General features: G+C 38.0%; 1 protein-coding gene across 2 annotated transcripts in view; it reads left to right on the top strand.

Moving 5' to 3' along the window:
- The first annotated feature begins 7,950 nt into the window (after positions 1 to 7,950).
- The window catches only part of LOC117425707 (C-Maf-inducing protein), a 57,491-nt gene continuing 45,660 nt past the window's right edge, over positions 7,951 to 19,781 (top strand). For both annotated transcript variants that reach the window (XM_034042911.3, XM_034042910.3), the window contains exon 1: positions 7,951 to 8,838. In XM_034042911.3, coding sequence (XP_033898802.1) covers positions 8,515 to 8,838 — 324 coding nt within the window. In that variant the 5' untranslated portion in view covers positions 7,951 to 8,514. The remainder of the gene's footprint in view (positions 8,839 to 19,781) is intronic.

Below are 19,781 nucleotides of genomic sequence, written 5' to 3'. Positions count from 1 at the left end.
TGAGACGTAATTGTAAGTGACTCTGCAGCTGATGCATAGTTCACACACCCGAGTCTCTGTAAGTCGCCTTGGATAAAGGCCTCTGCTAAATAAACAAATAATAATAATATTCGGAAGCCCCGAAGACGGGAATTTCAGCATGGAGCTGGCCAAGAATGCTGCCAGCTCCATGCGCATACTCCTGCTCCTGCTGAAAGCCCCTTCCATACCTTATACCTGAGTGTGGCATGAAATGGAAAGGGAGCCTTTGGAGAATGCAACGCAGCGATATGTTACGGATTGAGCCCTTGGGCACTGCGGCCCTTTGCCAATGTTGCTCAGGATAGGACACTTAGCTAAACGCATGTAACGGAATGCGCATTGCAAACCTGTCACCCTTATCGCAAAACTTAGCCATTTCATTTTTTCAGATTTGGCCTTCGGAGCTATTCAGATAATTGTATGCTTAAGCATATTAAATGTGCGCACATGCATACATTTGTATCTAATGTTTATCATTATCACAGGCATCAGCATGGCTAATAAGCTAAATATTAATTCAACTTAAATAAAACGGGCAAACGTGCAGTGGAATAAGAAAGGAGCACCTTTCGTAATTTTACATTCAAAATGCTGACAACATTTACCAATACTGTAATCAGTAGCCTAGCTTACTACTGTATAAGCAGTGTCTTTGATATTGAAATCTATGTGAATGCAAGGTAAGCAGGTGCAAACTGTTGCTTGATCGATCTAGGGTTGATATACTGCTGTGTGTGTCTATTAAAGTAAAGCTTTCCTGCATTATACAGGTAGTTGCTTAGTATCTGCCGGCTCGGTCTACGGTATGTACTATGATACCGTGCTGTACTCTGGATTCTGTTTTGGGAGTTATTCTTTCAGCACCAAGAAAGCGTGCTTGAGAAAGTGATTCGTTTTGTTTCAGTCTGAAAGAACCATCATGATTGCAGCTTCCCTGCTTATTTTTTAAACTTGTATTAATACTAGTGATGCTGCTATCATAATTCTTCTTTTTTTTCTGCATTTCACTTCAGTGATTGGGTGAGTGAGTGCTGGAGTGATGTGCCCCCCCCCCCCCCCCCCCCCACACACACACCCGGCCCGCTCGCTTACTGACTGTCGGTATTGCATTGCTGTGTGATTACATTGTAAACCACTAGTGTGGGGCAACGTAAAGTCATGTTTGTGGCTTACAGGACAATCAAGGGTTAACTAACAAACACACCCGTGTACGCTCGCGCAGTACAAAGAAGAGGGACAGAATCGGGCAGAGGGGATGAAAATAAAAATAATAAACTGGACTCTATTCCTCGCTCTGGACCCTGGAGATATTGTTCAGGATGATATTTTTTATAACCATAGAATACTATTTATTTAGTGAACACGTGATAAAGATGCAAATAGGGTTCACCATAGGCTATTATGGGTGGATTAGAAACAATTTGCGTACCTATTTAAATAGAATACATTTGCATGCCAGTCGTTGTATGTACAGAAACCCCACAAGAACCTCTCCTTCTAACTGGATAGTACGGACTGTCGCAAGACAATGACGTATCTGTATGTGTAATGCAACAAAGTGCATTAACAATGTGTATAATGCTTATAGTTCTGATCAATGTTCCTACATTGTCAAGGTTACATCCCAGGGGAATGTAAGCAGACATCATACTGTTTATATTGACCCAGTAAAGAGAAAACGTGAGCATCTTCAAACATACATTATAATTGGGTCTTTTTTCTAACATTGTTCCTACTGTTTTATAATGTTTGCAGTGATTCTGAGCGATTCTTGGTTCTGTTATCATTTTTCTCTAAAATCTGCCTTTAACTGGCTTTGAGCTGCTGGAGCACGCACACACACACATATAGAGGTCAGCACGGGTAGAAAATCCTAACCCGGGTACACGTATCTTCTAGAGGTAATGATAGAAAATTACATATATTAATGTTTTGAGTGCATGATACATATATAGTGCACATACACTTAGCCCCTTTAGATCTGTAGACTTGTGTAACCTTTTTCAGTACTTGAAACATCGAAATAATAATAATAATAATAATAATAATAATAATAATAATAATAATAATAATACCTTCATTGCTCATTTCTTGTAAAGACGCCGACATATCTGAATTCTGGTCATTGTGATTTTCTTTTGAAACTTCTCCAATCACATGAAAATAATTTGTTATGTTCCTCATCTTGGTTCGACAAGTTTTCAAACTGCCTGGAAACGAGTAGCCATCACACTGAAAAATCAGTGAAATGTGCGGGGTATGGGATTTGTAGTTCTTAATGTGTGATTAACAGTGGGCAGGGGACAGCAATAAACTACATTCCAAAAGTACATTAGATTGGACTATGAGAGTTTAGAGCTGTTTATCTATCTATCTGAGATGTTTTGTAATTTCCACAATTTTTATGTTTTCCATGCGTAATTTTATTGTTTAAATCAATTTTTACAAAACATGTGCCACAATGGCACAGTGCAACAGGGCTAATCTTGATCTGGAGAAAGTTAGCTTTAAAATGATGCATGTTGTAGCCATGTAGCCAATGGTCCATTAAGTCACTTTAAAACGTGCCCCATCTGCTCAGCCAATAGTGTCTGTACATTTTTTTTTTTAACAAAATATGTTTTTTTAAAGGATTTTTAATACTATAAATCAGGTGATGCTTTGCGATGCGTCTTGGAGTTAAAGACCGTGGATCAGAGGGGGTGTAATATCTCATAGGGTGCAGTTTTTCATGCTACACTGGTTTTGGATTGCCCATACATGCTTTCCTATCTATAGTTACTAGCAATATTGACCACATTTGATACCTGTACAAAGTTATATTATTAATATATTATAACTTACCGAAAATGGTAGCTCGAATTTATGGGCATGTATCGAAGGGGGAGGAAGTAAAGTCAAAAAAATATCATGGCGCATGCGAATTTTGTGTGGGCATGCGCACTTTGTGTGGTAGCTCATCTTAAGCGGTAGCTCAGATTGTCACTACACTAGCCAGAGACCCGTGCTTACAAATGTATTTTCAAATTAATAAATCAAAACCCAGATAGTAAAAAGAGACCCGAGTAGCGCCGTGTAATTTAAAACCCGGGTTTTACCCGGATTTTCAGGTAAAAAAAAAAAAAGCATAAATCATGTTTTAATTTTTTTTTTTTTTTGTTAATATCCTTACGCCAATAAAGTAGTTCCATTTATAACTTTGAACCACACACTAAGTTAAGATGAGTAAATTAATTTTATTGGAACATGCAAAAGAAAGTACATCTGTATTTTTTGATATTGTATACACTGTCATTGAAAAAAATACAATCGGGGTGGAGTTGAGACGGCACTGAGTTGCTGTTTTTCCCCCTGTCAATGACAGTGCAGACTCACTGTTAGAGCAGAACAGATGGGAGGAATTAAAATAAATAGATAACACCGTGTAACAATTTCTTTTTTTTTTTTTTTTTTTTGGTTCCTGGGTAGTAAGTGTTATTTCCTAATTGCTTATGCCTCAAAAGTATAGAAAATGGCTATTATTCCCCACAAACTTTGCTTTTGTGACCAGGACAATGATATTTTGAAATTTACCTATTTTCCAGAACATTCCAGATAGATTCAGTGCTGAGTAAACTTGGAGTAACTTCTAGAACTTTCTAGAACTTTACAGTAATATAAATAGTAGTATAAATACAGGGGCCTTAAGCCCACCAGTTCAGTTTAGTTCCAGCTGCCTAAGTGGATACATATCTGCATTTTTCTGAGATGGCATCAAGATCATAGGAGACTTCAAAATGGTGGCATTCCTGATGGGTCCCCAAGGCGGTTTTACCAAGTTTCCCTACTATCTTTGCCTTTGGGATAGCAGGGACACCAAGGCACACTACCACAGGCGGGACTGGCCACAGCGGACCGAGTTCTCTGTGGGGAGGAACAACGTCAAGTGAGAGCCACTGGTGGACCCCCGGAAGGTGCTGATGCCACCACTGCACATCAAATTGGGCCTTATGAAACAATTTGTCAGAGCTCTAGATAAGGAGTCGGCAGCCTTCAAGTACCTTCAAGACTTCTTCCCTAAGCTGTCTGAGGCAAAGGTCAAAGCCGGTATCTTCGTCGGACCACAGATAAAGAAGATCCTGGAGTGCAATGAATTCCCCAAGAAGCTCACTAGTAAGGAGAAAGCGGCTTGGAACAGCTTTGTCACAGTGGTTCGGGGCTTCCTGGGCAATCACAAGGCCGAAAACTATGTGGAGCTGGCTGAGACTCTGGTGAGGAACTACGGCACAATGGGCTGTAGGATGTCCCTCAAAGTCCATATCCTTGATGCTCATCTTGATAAATTCAAGGAGAACATGGGAGCGTACTCGGAGGAGCAAGGCGAGCGCTTCCACCAGGATATACTGGACTTTGAACGCCGCTACCAAGGACAGTATAATGAGAACATGATGGGAGACTACATTTCGAGGCTGATTCGTGAAAGTGATTTACAGTATAATCGTAAATCTCGAGAAACTACTCACTTCTAAATCTTTTGTAGTCATTTATGTATTACTTTAGTATAAATACATATTAATTTGGATTCATATGTTGTTTTTTTCTGACTTTATGTGAACGAAAAGACACAAATTCGCCCGTTTTCTCATTGGAAATAGGTACATTTAAAAATATCACTGTCCTGGTCACAAAAGCAAAGTTTGTGGGGAATAATAGCCATTTTCTATACTTTTGAGGCATAAGCAATTAGGAAATAACACTTACTACCCAGGAACAAAAATTGTGTTACATAGTGTAATGTGCAGAAGTGTCTTTTTGTGTTTTTCTGTAATGTTTACAAACCGCTAAAAATACATTATTTCAAGTAACAGTCGGGGTGACTGAGTTTAAAGACTGTGATTTATTATATTTTGTATTTCTTTATTTATTTATTTGCTATCTTTCAGTTCATTTAATTGTTCTTCATCCAAATCGGAATGTCTACTTACTACCTTGGGATTTTTTTGCAGGTAATTATTATTATTATTATTATTATTATTATTATTATTATTATTATTATTTATTTCTTAGCAGACGCCCTTATCCAGGGCGACTTACAATCGTAAGCAAATACATTTCAAGTGTTACAATACAGGTAATTGGTCACTCAGTTTCATAGTTACAGATGTTCATCTGTAACTGTAAAAGCAAGATGGCTACTGTCCCATACTTTAAATTCTGTGAGACAGCGCAGTGATTTAGAATATGTGACAAGGCTCCAACTGTCCGTATCCATCCAATATATAGAGACAGCTGGAACCTTGCTTGATCACATTGTTTGTTTCACGTTCCATTGCTAGCCCTGGATTATATATATATATATATATATATATATATATATATATATATATATATATATATATATATATATATATATATAATGTAGAACAGTGGAGGCTCCTTAGAGGAGGCAAGGGAGGCAGTGGCTCCTCAATTCCAAAGTGAAAAAAAAATATATACGTGTTCTGAGCATGGGTTTGAATTGGAGGAGCAACTCATACCCTCCCGTCTGCTGTTGTGTGCTCGGTTATGAGTGAAGTGTTGAATTTGGAATTGCCAGTTAGTTTTCTCATTTTAATTGGGAAAGCCCAATTAATTTTTTTTTATTTCAGCCCAGCTCACCGCTGCCACATGCATCCTCCGAAACGTGTGCCGTCAGCCAGTGGCACTGGAACAATTGTTAAAGTGGGGGTGCTGAAAGCCATTGAACAAAACTGTAACCCCTGTATATGATGGAAGCCATGCAAAGCCAGGGGTGCTGCCACAACCCCAGCACCCCTAATTCCAGCACCCCTGCCCTCAGCTGTCCGCTTCTTTTCACTCTGCATGCCCGCCATGCAGCCACCTCAGAGCTACAGCAACTCACAGGCAGCCCTACAGGGGTCGCTGGTGTGCGGAAAGACTAGGACACCCTGGCGGGCCTAAGCCCTCCTCACCCGAGGAGCACTCGGCCAATTCTGCACCACCCCCTCAGAACTCCTGTCCACGGTTGGCAGTGAAATAGCCTGGATTCAAACCGGCAATCTGCAAGCTATAGGGTGCATCCTGCACTCCACGCGGCATGCCTTTACCGGATGAGCCACCCTATATTTGATTTTCTGAAGGAGATTTTAAAAAGTGACAGGAATTAAATAGAAAACCAGCATGTTGTTGACATGCGTGGGTGATGGAAGTTGCTGTTTTTGTCTGCATTTCTGCTGATTGGAAACACCTTTCAGAGTGTATCAGATAAACTGCCATTCCTGGAAGACACTGCTTGCCTATATGCCTATTGCATTGTAACACTGGGAGCGTCAGTGAAGTGAGATACATTGTCAAAGTTTCATATTATGATACCACTTCCTTTCTCTGGGAACAAATGTAGTTGTTGGTGTTGTTTTCTTTTCTCTGTTAGTGTTTGTTGGAAGTTGTATTTATATTATTTTAGCCCTTCCCCAGCAGTGTTTGTTCATTTTCCACAGCAATAAGTGCTCTTTAGTATCATAAATCTTCCTTGTGCATTGTCTTGATGCAGTGCCCCCCAAATAGGGAACACCACCAGTGAGGTGTGGTTAACATTATAAATAGAGACACTGTACATTCCTGCCTCCGTGCTTTTAAAGCTGTGCTTTGGCAAACTGATTAATGGGTATGTCTGGCATATTGCAAATGGAGCTCCCGGGCTCAATGTGAAGGGAGTTGTTCACCAAGAATGAACATAAGAAAAGTTTGAGAATGAGAAAAGCCCACTCGGCCCATCGAGGTTCATCCCTTGTTTGAGCACCATTTTTCCATACCGCGAGGAACTCATTTAAAAGCACTAGTCTTTTTTTTTTTTGGTTTGTTTCCAGTGTTTTAGATTCTACTACTTCACCTGGTAGGCTTTTCATGTAAAAAAAAGTGCTTCCTGCTGTCTGTTGTGAACTTTTACTCAGCTTCCACTAATGCTTATGCAGTAAGTAAAAAGTATGTTATCAATATACCGTATTTGGTGGAAATATAAATCTCTCTTTTGATGAAGGAGGAAAGAGCAGACATATTGCAATCAGGTAGCATTGTAGGTTTTCAGCTGAGTTCTCTTTTGTTTTGTTTTTTGTCTGTACACTGCACCCTCTAAAGGCAGCATGATCACACTGTCACTACTGAAGAAGGGAGATACACAGTTTGCAAGCAGTGACACAAGCAGGGTCTATGCAGTGTGACAATAATGGATGCCATAGCAAGAGTCCAGAGCCCTAACCACTATTTCACACTGCTGCCCTTACGGTCAGAATCCTTCTCAGTAAATTTTACAAAGTGTATTTTAGCATTTCTAAATACTGGTATTGTGTAGTGTTTTACAAAAGCAATTTACATACATTCCTACATAATTTCCTATTATGATTATTACAGTACATAGTTCAATGTTTTATTATAGGAGTCATCTCACACTTACTTAGTAACCTAAGCTTTATTTGCCAGGCATAGAAGGTCTACTTAGAACTCTACTAACACATTTGGGTCCTTATTATTATTATTATTATTATTATTATTATTATTATTATTATTATTATTATTATATATTTTTAAATTAACTCCTGTATTTGGCAAAGGTTATTGTAACAAAATCAGACACAACAATTTAATAGTGGTCAGGTCCTCCCTGCACAATAGACACATTGCTCCCACACTACAACGTGAAAAGAACAGGTGTTTGTGTCCAAATACAGACATTACCCCTGGTAAACTACTCTACTATATTGTTTTTCTTTTAAACCAGATTAAACAGTACATGGCTCAAAATACTGATCTGTAGATTACCACTGAAATATACCTAAACAGAGGAGCCTTGATTGAATTCTGCAAAGAAAGCGTTGCACGTTGAAGTCTTAATGAGGGTTATAAGTCTTGCAGTGAAGGCTATGTGTATAAATAAACGTGCAGGCACAGTGCGGTTTCAACAATGCAGACGGAGATGAGGCTCTGTAAGCGGCTCTCTTATCTGTTTTTATTAACGCTCCTCTCCATAAGATAGACACGCAGTGCATCCGCTCTGCTCCCAATTGACGTCATCCTGACATCACGTGACCGAGCCGAAACCAACCAGAGACGTTTGTTGCTTCTGCAATCTTTCACCAACTGCCTTGTTCTACCACCAAGAAAAAGAAAGAAACAAACAAAAAAACCTTCCGATCAGGCATTAAGAGGAAACACGAACCCAGTCTTTGTCTTTTTTAAATTTGTTTTTACGTCGTATTATGGATATTATTATGGCCTTTGAAAAGTAAATATTGGTGGACCCAAAAATCACCGGGAGGTGAACGATTTATGGGGATCTATTGAGAGTGGACTCGGATTGTCCTTTTTCCTCCTCCTCTGGTTTCCTCGGTTTCTCCGTGTCCACTCTCTCTGTCTCTTTCCCCTAACCCCATTGTTACTACTCGTACGGAATTCTTATTTTTAATTTTTTTTTTGAGGCTGGATTAATATCACACGACAAAGAACCCGCTGCTTGCTGTTATGGATTTCAATAGCAGCTCGGGTGGAGGCAGCGATCTCCACAATAACCAGCACCAGCTCCAGACAGACGAAAGCAAGCCCTTGCTGGGTGAGGTGTCTGCTTCTGGACCACCGGACGGGAATAAAATGGGAGCAAGTCTGTATCGGAGAGCCTTGCTCCACTGCAACGGGATGAGGTATAAACTACTTCAAGAAGGGGACATACAGGTTTGTGTCATCCGACACCCGAGGACCTTTCTCAGCAAGGTCCTCAGTTCCAAATATTTGAGGAGATGGGAAGCTCACCACTTGACCCTGACGGATAAGAGTCTGGCATCTGCTACTGTAAGCGACCCCCTCTTTATAAAATAATGTAAATTCACATAACAGTGCTCAGTGTTTGCGATAGCCTACAACAGTACCCGTTCTTTTTATTCAAAGCACTGCGGAGTGCATTTAATTACGTTTTCTTAGAACGCAGTATTTTTAATTTCACACAAACAGCGTTCATTTATGTAAGCAATTGTTACTGACATTTAAAATATCACAGTTTAAAACATAATACTACAAGTGATCATATTGTAGTAGAAGGCTACCTGACACACATCCGCTTTTATGTATGTGTCACACAAGTTTTTTTTTTTTTTTTTTCATAGCACCCACATATGCTGTACATATATGTAGATTACTGTGTGTGTATGTATGTTTGTGCCTTTTACAATAAGATGGAGCGTGGGTTCCGAGAATGTTTGTTTAAAAATCAATCATTCTCCATGTATTGCAGTCAGATGGAAAATAGCAACAATAACGCAATTACGAAAACAAAATAACACATACTCTGTTATAGGCTAACAGTTTTTATATAATTTGTGAGGTGTATTGTCTCTGGGTATTATTATGTATCAATGGTGTAGGTTCCGTATATTTGGTCGACTTTGACATGACAAATTACAGCACAGCATTTGCTTAGTTATGCAAATATTTAAGGAAGCTTAAAATGTACATTACATAAAAAATAATAATAATAATAATAAAAAAGTAGGATCCCAACGTAGTGCAGACTAGAATGGATTTCATTCTTAAATTCAGATTCTTTCATTTCTTGTTTCCTTACAATGTTATCCACTCTGCGTATTTTTTCTGGTAGACATTTTCTGTAATTCAATGGAAAATTAAGACGTGTATGCCCATGTTTTTTTATTGGAGCTGAATGCATTCGTTTAAACCACGAATTGTGTATTTGGTCAAATTATCACAGTGTTACATTTATGTGATTTTCATATAGGCTACTATTGGGACATATAATTAATCTAGGAAACCAATTACAAAAAGAACATAATATATTATATTTTAACATGTTTAATTTTGGAATCGCAGTTCAAAATATAGGTTCTTGCTAACCCAAAATGCTTACGATTCGTTTAAGGAGGTTTAAATAACATACTGGTAATGCTTAAATCTGCTTACGATGTATAACATTCATTCGACGTTTCGTAAAATGACAAGGCCTTGTTTCTACAAAAACAAACAAACCAAAAAAAAAAAAAAAAAAAAAAGAAATAATAATTAGCAAACAAACAAAAAAAAAAAAATTCAAAACAGACAGTGAAAGCTGCGACTAGGTGTTGGAGACAACACATTTGTGCTAATCGTGTATAGTTTACAACCAAATTAGCACATAAACACAGGGAACAAAAAGAAATACATATCTCGGCCTCAACGAAGAAATTAAATTACGTTTCTTTAAAATATGCGTCTAAATCGCGGAATGTGGTGTATTTAGCATGATGCATTTAGGAACAGACGTTTCTACACACAGTAATTATTGATATAAATGTACCTGATTAGTTAGTCGTTTTCATTTGGACGTTAGTTTTAAACTAATATGTTAAACCGATGTAGTGTTAGAAAGTGGTACATCGTCACAATGCGGTACGTGTACCAAAGCTTGACTGTGTAATGTTAGAAAGTAGTACACTGAGATTTTGGTACAGGTACAAACAATTGGGTTGTGATATGTTTTCCTATTGTCAAACAGATGTATATTTACTATTAATTATCCATAATTTTTTTTTGCAAACCATTAAATTTTACAAGCTTAAACTGGAAATAGACAAGCAGTTTCTCTAAAACGAAAAAAAAATCAAGACGCACAAGACAAAATGAGAAGTCCACCTCAATGTTGCAGTAAAAAAAAAAAAAAATGTACAAGACCTAATGTATTGCATATGATAAATATTTGCATACCATTTTCTTAATGGTGGAAAAATATATGATAATTTAAAAAACGATGAAAAAGACTGAAAATGTACCAGATTTGAATGGGCACTTCCATGTTTTCTAAGTTGTTTAGGCATGCGCAAGCAACCACAGCCCGCTGTGTACCACTTTCTATTCGTGTACCTGAAAATAACACTACACCTGTGGCAGATTCTAACCATTCTCTATATATACATTGGTATGTTGTTGCAGTCATTATTTGAAGTATAGTCTTAATGCATTTTCAAAGTGGTCTATTCAGCTAAACTCTTAATTATGGACAATGGCCGATTTGCCCTTTTTAAAGTTCAGTTTAAATCATTTTTGAAAGTACTGCGCGCGTCCTGTATTTCAAATAGGATCTTCAGTGATGTGTACTCACAGATTCTAGGCCTGAACGTGAAGGTCTCACGTCCTGTACAAACAAGTAGAGGGACATGTTTTAATAGGGACCCCCTCTTCCTACAATCCTAGTGCTTTCTGGGGTGTACAGTGGTGTACAGTAATAATACCTAGACATGCTTAATCCTGTTCTTGTTATTGAGACACTTATGTTTTTTCATGGTTTTCTGATGATGGTTTTGTCCATTCTCTTCTTTGGTATGGTGGTCCTGATTAACATGCAGAAACAGAGGCCTACCTGCTAAACCTGATTAGAGAGCTAGACAGACACTTGGTATATCCTAGCAGAACTGTGCTGCATTTAATGTACACCTTTTTACATGTAAAATAATAATACATACATAAAATATTATTTAGACTATAAAGGTATTATTTATTGATTTATTTCCCCTTTCCTAACTCATTGGCTAGTTAAGTCCCATAAAAACACTCGAAGGCTACCGTACACTGGAAGAATGCATCTGTACTGTACTTATTGTACACATGTATGCCATTTTGTACTTGGTCTCTTTGTGCTGTGGTACAATTAGGAAAGTAATCAAACAACATGCTTTTCAGCCATTGCGGAACTGTTTTCACAAATTTGAGACTCCCAGTGCTAAAATACTCTGAGTACTGTACATTTACAATCATTTTGTGACCTTTCTCACCTGTGCTCAGTCTGTTTGATCACACTGCACTGGGGTTGACAAGATCGTACTTGCCACTTGGAGAGAGATCCTTGTGGTAGTTTGATTTGTCTTGACAACTGGATTGGATACATTTTTAGGTAGAAATTACTTACATTTCCAAAGGACAACGTAGAACTGTTATGCAAGTCATAAGTTCACATGAACTTGACATTTTGATTTGTTTTTGTTGTAGCAAACCAATTTTAAATAAGAGGTACAAACCTTGGGCTAACCTCCTTTAAGGATCATTTCAACACGGTTTTATATTCGGCAGAATTAGGAAGAAATGAGTAGTAACTGCCCTATACCTGTACAAAAGATTGGGTAAAATGAAGAATAGATGTCTCGCCCTGGCAATTAGAATTAAAGCTCCCAGACAGCATCTTAAAAAAATAACTCAATATTGGAGAAATTGTAATACAAACCATTTGGAATAGTGGCAAACGGTATAAAAATGTAGGGGGAAAAAAACAGAAAAAAAAAGAAATTCATGTAAGTTGCTTCTTGGGTGAAAAATCTTGTTCTTTGCAGCTGTTGGAATATTCAAGAAAATGACACCTTGATAGGAGCAGTTGCTTTGATCTGGTGTGAATGAGGCATTGTTAAAGTACCTTTGGAATGCTGATGGTTGGGTTATTTAACAGTGATAGTGTTGATCGGGAAGGCACATGGCTCCACTATGCTGGTGTTTCTATTAGAACAAAGTCTGACCACTGACCATTATTCATGGCATGATTGTTATATTCCTTAAGGGAAATCTCCCCTATAATTAAGGTCACAAGATTTTTTTTTTTTTTCTGATAAGAATAAAGATACTTTACCATCAAATGGTGAAGCTGCTGTAGTGCATATTTGAACAAGAAACACAAAGGGCCCCTCTTGCCTGTATCTGTAACATGTTAGGCTGCACCACGGATTCCATTACAAAGATGTTAATCAGACTCCCATTGCGTAGCATTTTCTTTTTTTCTTTTTTTATAAATGTAGTCATTGCCAATTTTTTACCCCGGTTTTCTCCCCAATTTAGAATGCCCACAATTATTATCTGTATCCTCTGCTCAATGCTCGCACCCCCCCCCCTCCGCCGACTCGGGAAACGGTGGCTGGAACATGCATCCTCCGAAACGTGCTCCTGCCAAGCCGTCATTTTTCGCACTGCAGATCCACAGCGATGCCACCAGACCTATAGTACCGGAGGACAACACAGATCTGGCGGCTCCACTACAGAACCACAGACGCCCTATCGGCCACAGGGGTCGCTCCTCAATCAACCAGATTGCCCCTCCTCAATCAACATCTCTGTATCAACAGGGCACAAAGTTAAACATCTGGTCGAACGCTCATAACTGAATGTAAATTTGGTGTGTGAAACGTCGTGGAAAAAATTAAAGTGCTGCTGTAACCGTGTGAATCATCAAACAACATTGCAAATCCGCTGCTTTCACACAGAGATGAGCGATACAGAGATTATTGGTGTGTGTGACTTTCAAGGCAGAGAAACAAAAGCTTGTTGCAGCACTGTTTCAGTATCAACAGCAGCTTTGCATTACGCTTCCCACAATCACTTCCCAGAGCTCATGACATTAGTTAACAGGAGGGAGAATGCCCAGTAAATGAAAAATCACAGATTTATGATTAGCTGATTAGCCTATGGTCTGGGAACACATTTTTTTTTCTTTAAGTGTTTGTTACATTTTCCTATTAGGGAGTTTGTTGAGCAGAAACAGAGCATAGGCTGTGTGCTGTCTGACGTGTTATCTCAGAAACCCTCCAGCATCTTCCTACTGCTTTCCCTGCGACAAAGGCATTGCAGAGGCTAAGAAAGCTGTAATGAAGCCAGCAAGCAACCTTCATCAGAAAATGCTAGAGATTGTGAAGGGGCACGAGGCCTTAGCATTGTACTTAAATCTTCCTTTAAGTCTTCCATTTTACATTTTGAAAATAATTAGTACAGCTGCAGACTATTATAATGAAATGCATTTGTATACCATGAGATACAGAGAATACCATCTGTACAATACCACCCAATCTAATCCTTAGAAAAGATTACATTTACACTGTCATTTTACATTTTCCCCCATTCTTTTCTCGTGGTTATGCTATGCATTTACCACAGCTTACCATGGTTTGCCATGTGTTTCAGCACACTTTATAGTAGGGTACCTCTCTGTAGTATAGAAAACGTTCATTTTTATAAAAGGAATTTTTGTTCTTGTCTAGTCTTGATGTTTGTAAATACATTTCTAATGGTTCACGTCATGGAGGGGAAGGGGTGTGGTTTATGTGAAACGCACAAAGGGAGGTTTACTGGTTATGAGTCACAGCAGGAAGAGATATTGTTGGCCTAATCAAATATCTCTTCTGCATTTTTTTTTTTTTTTTTTCGTAATCATTTCGTATCTCGGTGATTTGGTAATCGGTTGGTTAAAGTTTGTTTCTGAAACAAGGACAGGCACCACTGCAAATGGAATTGCAGATTATAATCATCTTGGATTTCAGGGATTTTTAGTTGTTTTACCAGCAGATTTGTCCCCACAGTATCACATAGAAGTTATTAAAAAAAAAAAAAAAAGATTACAGAAGACATCAAATGCAGCCTGCAACTAATTTCCTTATTAAATATCAGACCGACCAATAATAATCAACAGTAATCGATGCATTGTGAACACTTTAGTGTTCAAAAGCAATAATAAAAAATGTGCAGATGTAACAGGGTGGAGGCTGGGTGTGAACTGGTCACCCCATGCACTGGAAGAGAGTCTCTTAACCACAATGCAAAAGAGCCAGGCTGCCTGCATTTGTGGTTTTAGAGCTTTTGATCTCAGCCCTTTAAAAAAAAAACAAAAAAAAAAAAACATACAGTCCCACCCCTCTGGTAAATGTAAGTAAGGTGTGTAGAGGGATAATTGTTTTTTATCTGCAGTTCCCCTTCACAGTAACTCCACTTTACTGATAGGATTAACCCTGTGTAATCTTAATTAGCTCTTGTCCTGTGCTGCAAAATAAAGCCATTTGTACAGGCCAATGTCCCGTAATAGTCTTATTGAAATAACAATGCACCAAATTTTAAGTATTTACTTAAATTCCTTTCTGTGTGTTCTGTATGTCTCTTAACAAAAACCTCCGCCTGCCATGTTCTGTGTGACAAACAGTGAAACTAGGGGGAATTTACCTACAAATGGTCTGGTTTGTGGTAGACATACTGGGAGCAACAGAAAATGTCACCATTGGGTCGGGCTTGAGAACCACATAACTCCAATGTCATAGAAATATAGGTACCAGGAAGCTGGTGCATCTAACCACGCAACCATACATTATGAAGTAAAACCGTGAGAAAACAAATTTATAATGCATGTGGTTAGACATGTGATTGTCTCCTTTAAATAAACAGGAGAGGTATAAAGCTAGTAGGCAAGCATTGTGATAACATTTTTTACATTGGTTTAAAGAGTGACTTGGCACTGGTATGAAATATCAATTACCTTAACTATTTTATTTATCTTCTTGTTTAGATTCACTTTGTCATTTTCTGTTTCAGTCGTCACATCCTGATGACTTTTTAAAAACTTTAAAGCGCCTTTATGGACTCAAAAAAGCTCTCCAAAAAAAAAACAAAAAAAAAAAACACAACAGTTTTCATCCCTGAAAATATGCTTAGTCTGCCTAAAATTCTTAGATAATGACTTTTAATGAAGCTGTATAGTTTTGGTTTGGCAGAATAGGGGATTTTGTACATAAACCAGATGCCTTTTTTTCATACAGTCAGTAAACAAATCACTTACACACACACACACACACTGGGGATGCTAATGATAAATATGCTTAATGATATCACCTGTTCTTTGCATGTCCCCATCTGACACAAGACTAGTCTATACAACAGACTGGCAGTTCTGCTGGGTCAGTTCATGGTAAGAAAGACTTCATTCAGAAACACTATAAAGGCTGATTGTCAGGGTTTCTTGTCCTGATCACAGAAGGCAGGTACTGTAAATGGACAAAGCAACCCAGGTTACCGAGTGCATCCCAGCAACCCAATTAAACACAAGCTAGAGAGTGTATGCATTGAAGATTTTAGTGCTAAATGAGCAAATATGTGGCACAGGAGAACATAGAAATACTAAAAAACATTCAATGACCAATTTTTTGATTAAAAGTTATTTTTTAATGTCTTAGACATTTGCAATGTTTCTTTTCTATATGTATAACCATAATAATAATAATAATAATAATAGCAACATGGTGCCTAAATCTTGCTGGTTCATATCAAATGGTGTCACTAAATCAAAATGGTAGCATAATCGATAAATCACAATAATATTTGTTTAACTTCCTCATATAATTTCCTAAAAAAGGTTGCTCCAAATGTTTCAGGTTTAGAATTAAAACTTGAGTTTTTAGTTTCGCTCACCTGCACGTCGATTTTATATATGTAAAAAAGAACATTGGGTATCCATCTAATGCATGGGTTTCAACAGTTGTGAAAGAATTAGGGCAGCAGTGTGGAGTAGTGGTTAGGGCTCTGGACTCTTGACCGGAGGGTCGTGGGTTCAATCCCAGGTGGGGGACACTGCTGCTGTACCCTTGCTCAAGGTACTTTACCTAGATTGCTCCAGTAAAAACCCAACTGTATAAATGGGTAATTGTATATAAAAATAATGTGTAAAAAATAATGTGATGTCTTGTAACAATTGTAACTCATCCCGTATAAGGGCGTCGGCTAATAAATAAATAAATAAATAAAAATTAGTGGCACCCAGGCCCAAGAAAATAAACAGTTCCGTATCCAGGCCCATATATACAGAATATACACCGTTTCAGAAATCACACAATATATATATATATATATATATATATATATATATATATATATATATATATATATAAAATATATTCAACATTTGGCTTTTAACAGAAGCTTGATGAGCCCATCAGGTGACATACACAGTTGCTGCCAGGACTACAGTACGTTTTACTCCAGATAACTACAGTACTGAGCTTGCAGGAGGAGTTGAGCCTGCCTGAGTTACAGGGCCCTGCATTACTCGGAGAGCACATGCACAGCATCGTGACTTGGAGCTGTTTTCAAAGCAAACGCCGCTGTAGTCATCAGGCTCTTAACAACATCCTTTCCCCTCCTGCTGGACATGCAGTATCCCCTTTTGCTTGTCCCTCCATTGTCCTTGAATCCCAGGGAGCATTGGTTCTTGTCTAAACATCCTGGTCAAACCTTATTTCCATGAATTAACCCTATCTATTGTTCTGTATGGTAGGAAACACTTTCTCTGGTTAGTACATTCAAACACTTCTAAGGGACTGGGCAAAAATGTATGCTGTATTGTGCTACTTTGCCAGAATATTTGCATACTGTACATCAACTTAATTGCATGTAAACCTTCAAATCCTGTGCTTTTATTTCCCAAGGTGATAGAAAGTGAGTGGAAATCAGTGGCAAAACACGTGTGATATTAACCAGGGTGTGATCATAAGTGATATTATTAGGAGCTTTTCCCCTTTTAACTCCCTTTGTGTTTTGTGTAGGAGATTTTAATGTGGTGATAATATGCAGGGTATTAAACCTTTGGAGGCTGTATTCCAGTTTCAATCTAAAGGTCCATTGTTTTCCCATCTCACAAAGAAACAGTCAACATAGAGGTTGTTTATTTGTTGTTTGGCACCTCAGAGACTTCAGTTCCCGAAAACTGCGTCAAAATGATTGTTTGTATTGCAAAACCCTGAGTAAAATAAGCTATGTGTTTTGAAAATTAAACCACAGGCTACAGCGTTTCAGCTCTGGTCCGTCATCAAGCAGACACAAGTTTGAATTGCTTGCTGTGTCTAACCACCTAGAAAAGGGTTGATTTGAGACCTAGCAAACTAAACACACTAATTACTGTGTGGTAAACGTTGGTTTGCTTTTTGCACAACTGCATTCAAAACCAAACGTGGCCTCAGAAGTCTTTAAAACTCCTGCAAATAACCGTTGTCCAATAGACATTTCCGGATTGCATTTGGGTATAAAAAGATAAACTCCTTTTTATTCAAGTATTTTAATACTTTCACTTACTGTGCACTTATTACAGGATTATGAGGCCCTTCTGCATTTTTTGTACACTGGTTAATGATAATAACGCAGAAGCACATGACCAAATGTCTCCCTATTTGTAGTGACTTAAATTGTGATCTGTTTAGCATAACCATGCTGTATTCAATACAATGTTTCTATTCTGATAACAATGGGAGTAATAGTAAGCAGTTGTATATGATGTTGAGTGTATTCAGTGTGCTCTGCAGTACCCCATGCAGACATAAGAGTGTTTTTTATGAAGAGAAGTTGAATGTCTTCACACAGTGTGCTGACACACCTTTTTTTATATACTTTTAGAACCTAGAACTACCCAGAAGTTATTTGTAGCTGGCTAGAAACCAGTGCATAGGCCTTTGCTCTGAGAAGCTACTCGGCACGCTGTGAATGAATGTCAAAGTGACCTACTCTGTCTGGTTACAGAGACTGCAGTGTTCAGGATATGATGTGTTTGTGGGGCATGTTACTATTGAAAAAAACAAGAAAGCAATACTGTATGTTTGTTTTATATGTGTGCACCCCTTTTAATGCTTTATAAATTAAATGCAATAAATAATATATAGTGTATTTTATTCATATTGATTAATGAAGATTAATTGCATGAATAATTATGTGCTCAAGGATGAGACGTTGAAGTTTCCATTCTTATTAGAAGTTTAATTGGAAACCAGTTTCCTAATAGAATAGCAGACAGGGAATAGTTGACCATAATCAATGCATTGAGAGCACTTTCATATTCAAAAACAAAGTGTAGATTTTTTTTTACAAAATCCTTCAAATACAACAGAATTTTTTTTTTTTTAATCAAAGCAAGCCTTATAATAGAGTTCTGCTGAAAAAAAATTAAAAGGAGTTTTCAGGTAATTGGAAAACATGAAGCAAATCTATATATATGTATGTGTGTGTGTGTGTGTATATATATATATATATATATATATATATATATATATATATATATATATATATATAAATAACACAAAGCACAGAGAAGAAAGTAGCGGCAGTGCTGTAGACCCAGGCTCTTGGTTACCACGGTGAAATTAAAATGTACTAACATAACAGATCCATCCAGGTGTACAAAGAGCTAAATACAGTCTTTATTGTGACAGGGACAGAAAACAGCAGTTGCAGATATTCACAGAACACACTCCAATCATAGCAAAGGCTGCCAGCTACACAAGTCGACCGGAGTTACTGAAACTCCAGCGAGGCTGCTGTTGAAATGGCAGGGTACTTAAAGAACACAGGAAGACGCTGTGCGGTTTCTTTTAATGCGTTACAGCACAGTGGGGGTGGGGTGGGAGGCTGTCTGCGTCAGAAGTGTGGTTTGGAGCGGGTTACAAGGCTCAAGGTTACTTCTCCTCCCACTGAGCTGCTACAACAAGCTTCTGTCAGGGCTTTGGAAACATACAGAAGAATCCTAAATCCATTATGATAAACCTTTAACAATTGCAGTCCCTTGTCCAACCCGGGTGTAATCAGTTCCTGATCAAACAAACCAAAACAAGGTGATGTAGGACTTTAGACCCCAGGCAGGTGTGTTTACTTTAATGTTTCAAAGGATCAATCTGGAGAGAAGCAAAGGATAACAAACACCAGCACAGTCACTGTGCTGTGTGTCCCCAAACTTCATTAAGCACAAGTTATTACAGGAATTGGCATAAGTTCTGTCCAATTAAAAAACATTAGTACCTATATGAGGACTAAAGAACCACCCAGAACAGTAAGTTCAACTCATCAGGTGACTGCAGTGACTCTGTCGTTTGTGAAAGGGCAATAGGATTCATATAATAAGATAGGAACTAGAGACTTTTTTACATTATCTTTGTACGTATCAGGAAAAAAACCCTCTTTCAGCAACAGTAAAGATT

The sequence above is a fragment of the Acipenser ruthenus genome, chromosome 20 (genome assembly GCF_902713425.1).
Source record: "Acipenser ruthenus chromosome 20, fAciRut3.2 maternal haplotype, whole genome shotgun sequence".
In the NCBI taxonomy this organism is placed as follows: Eukaryota; Metazoa; Chordata; class Actinopteri; order Acipenseriformes; family Acipenseridae; genus Acipenser; species Acipenser ruthenus.
This window is presented reverse-complemented; position numbering and strand designations above follow the sequence as displayed.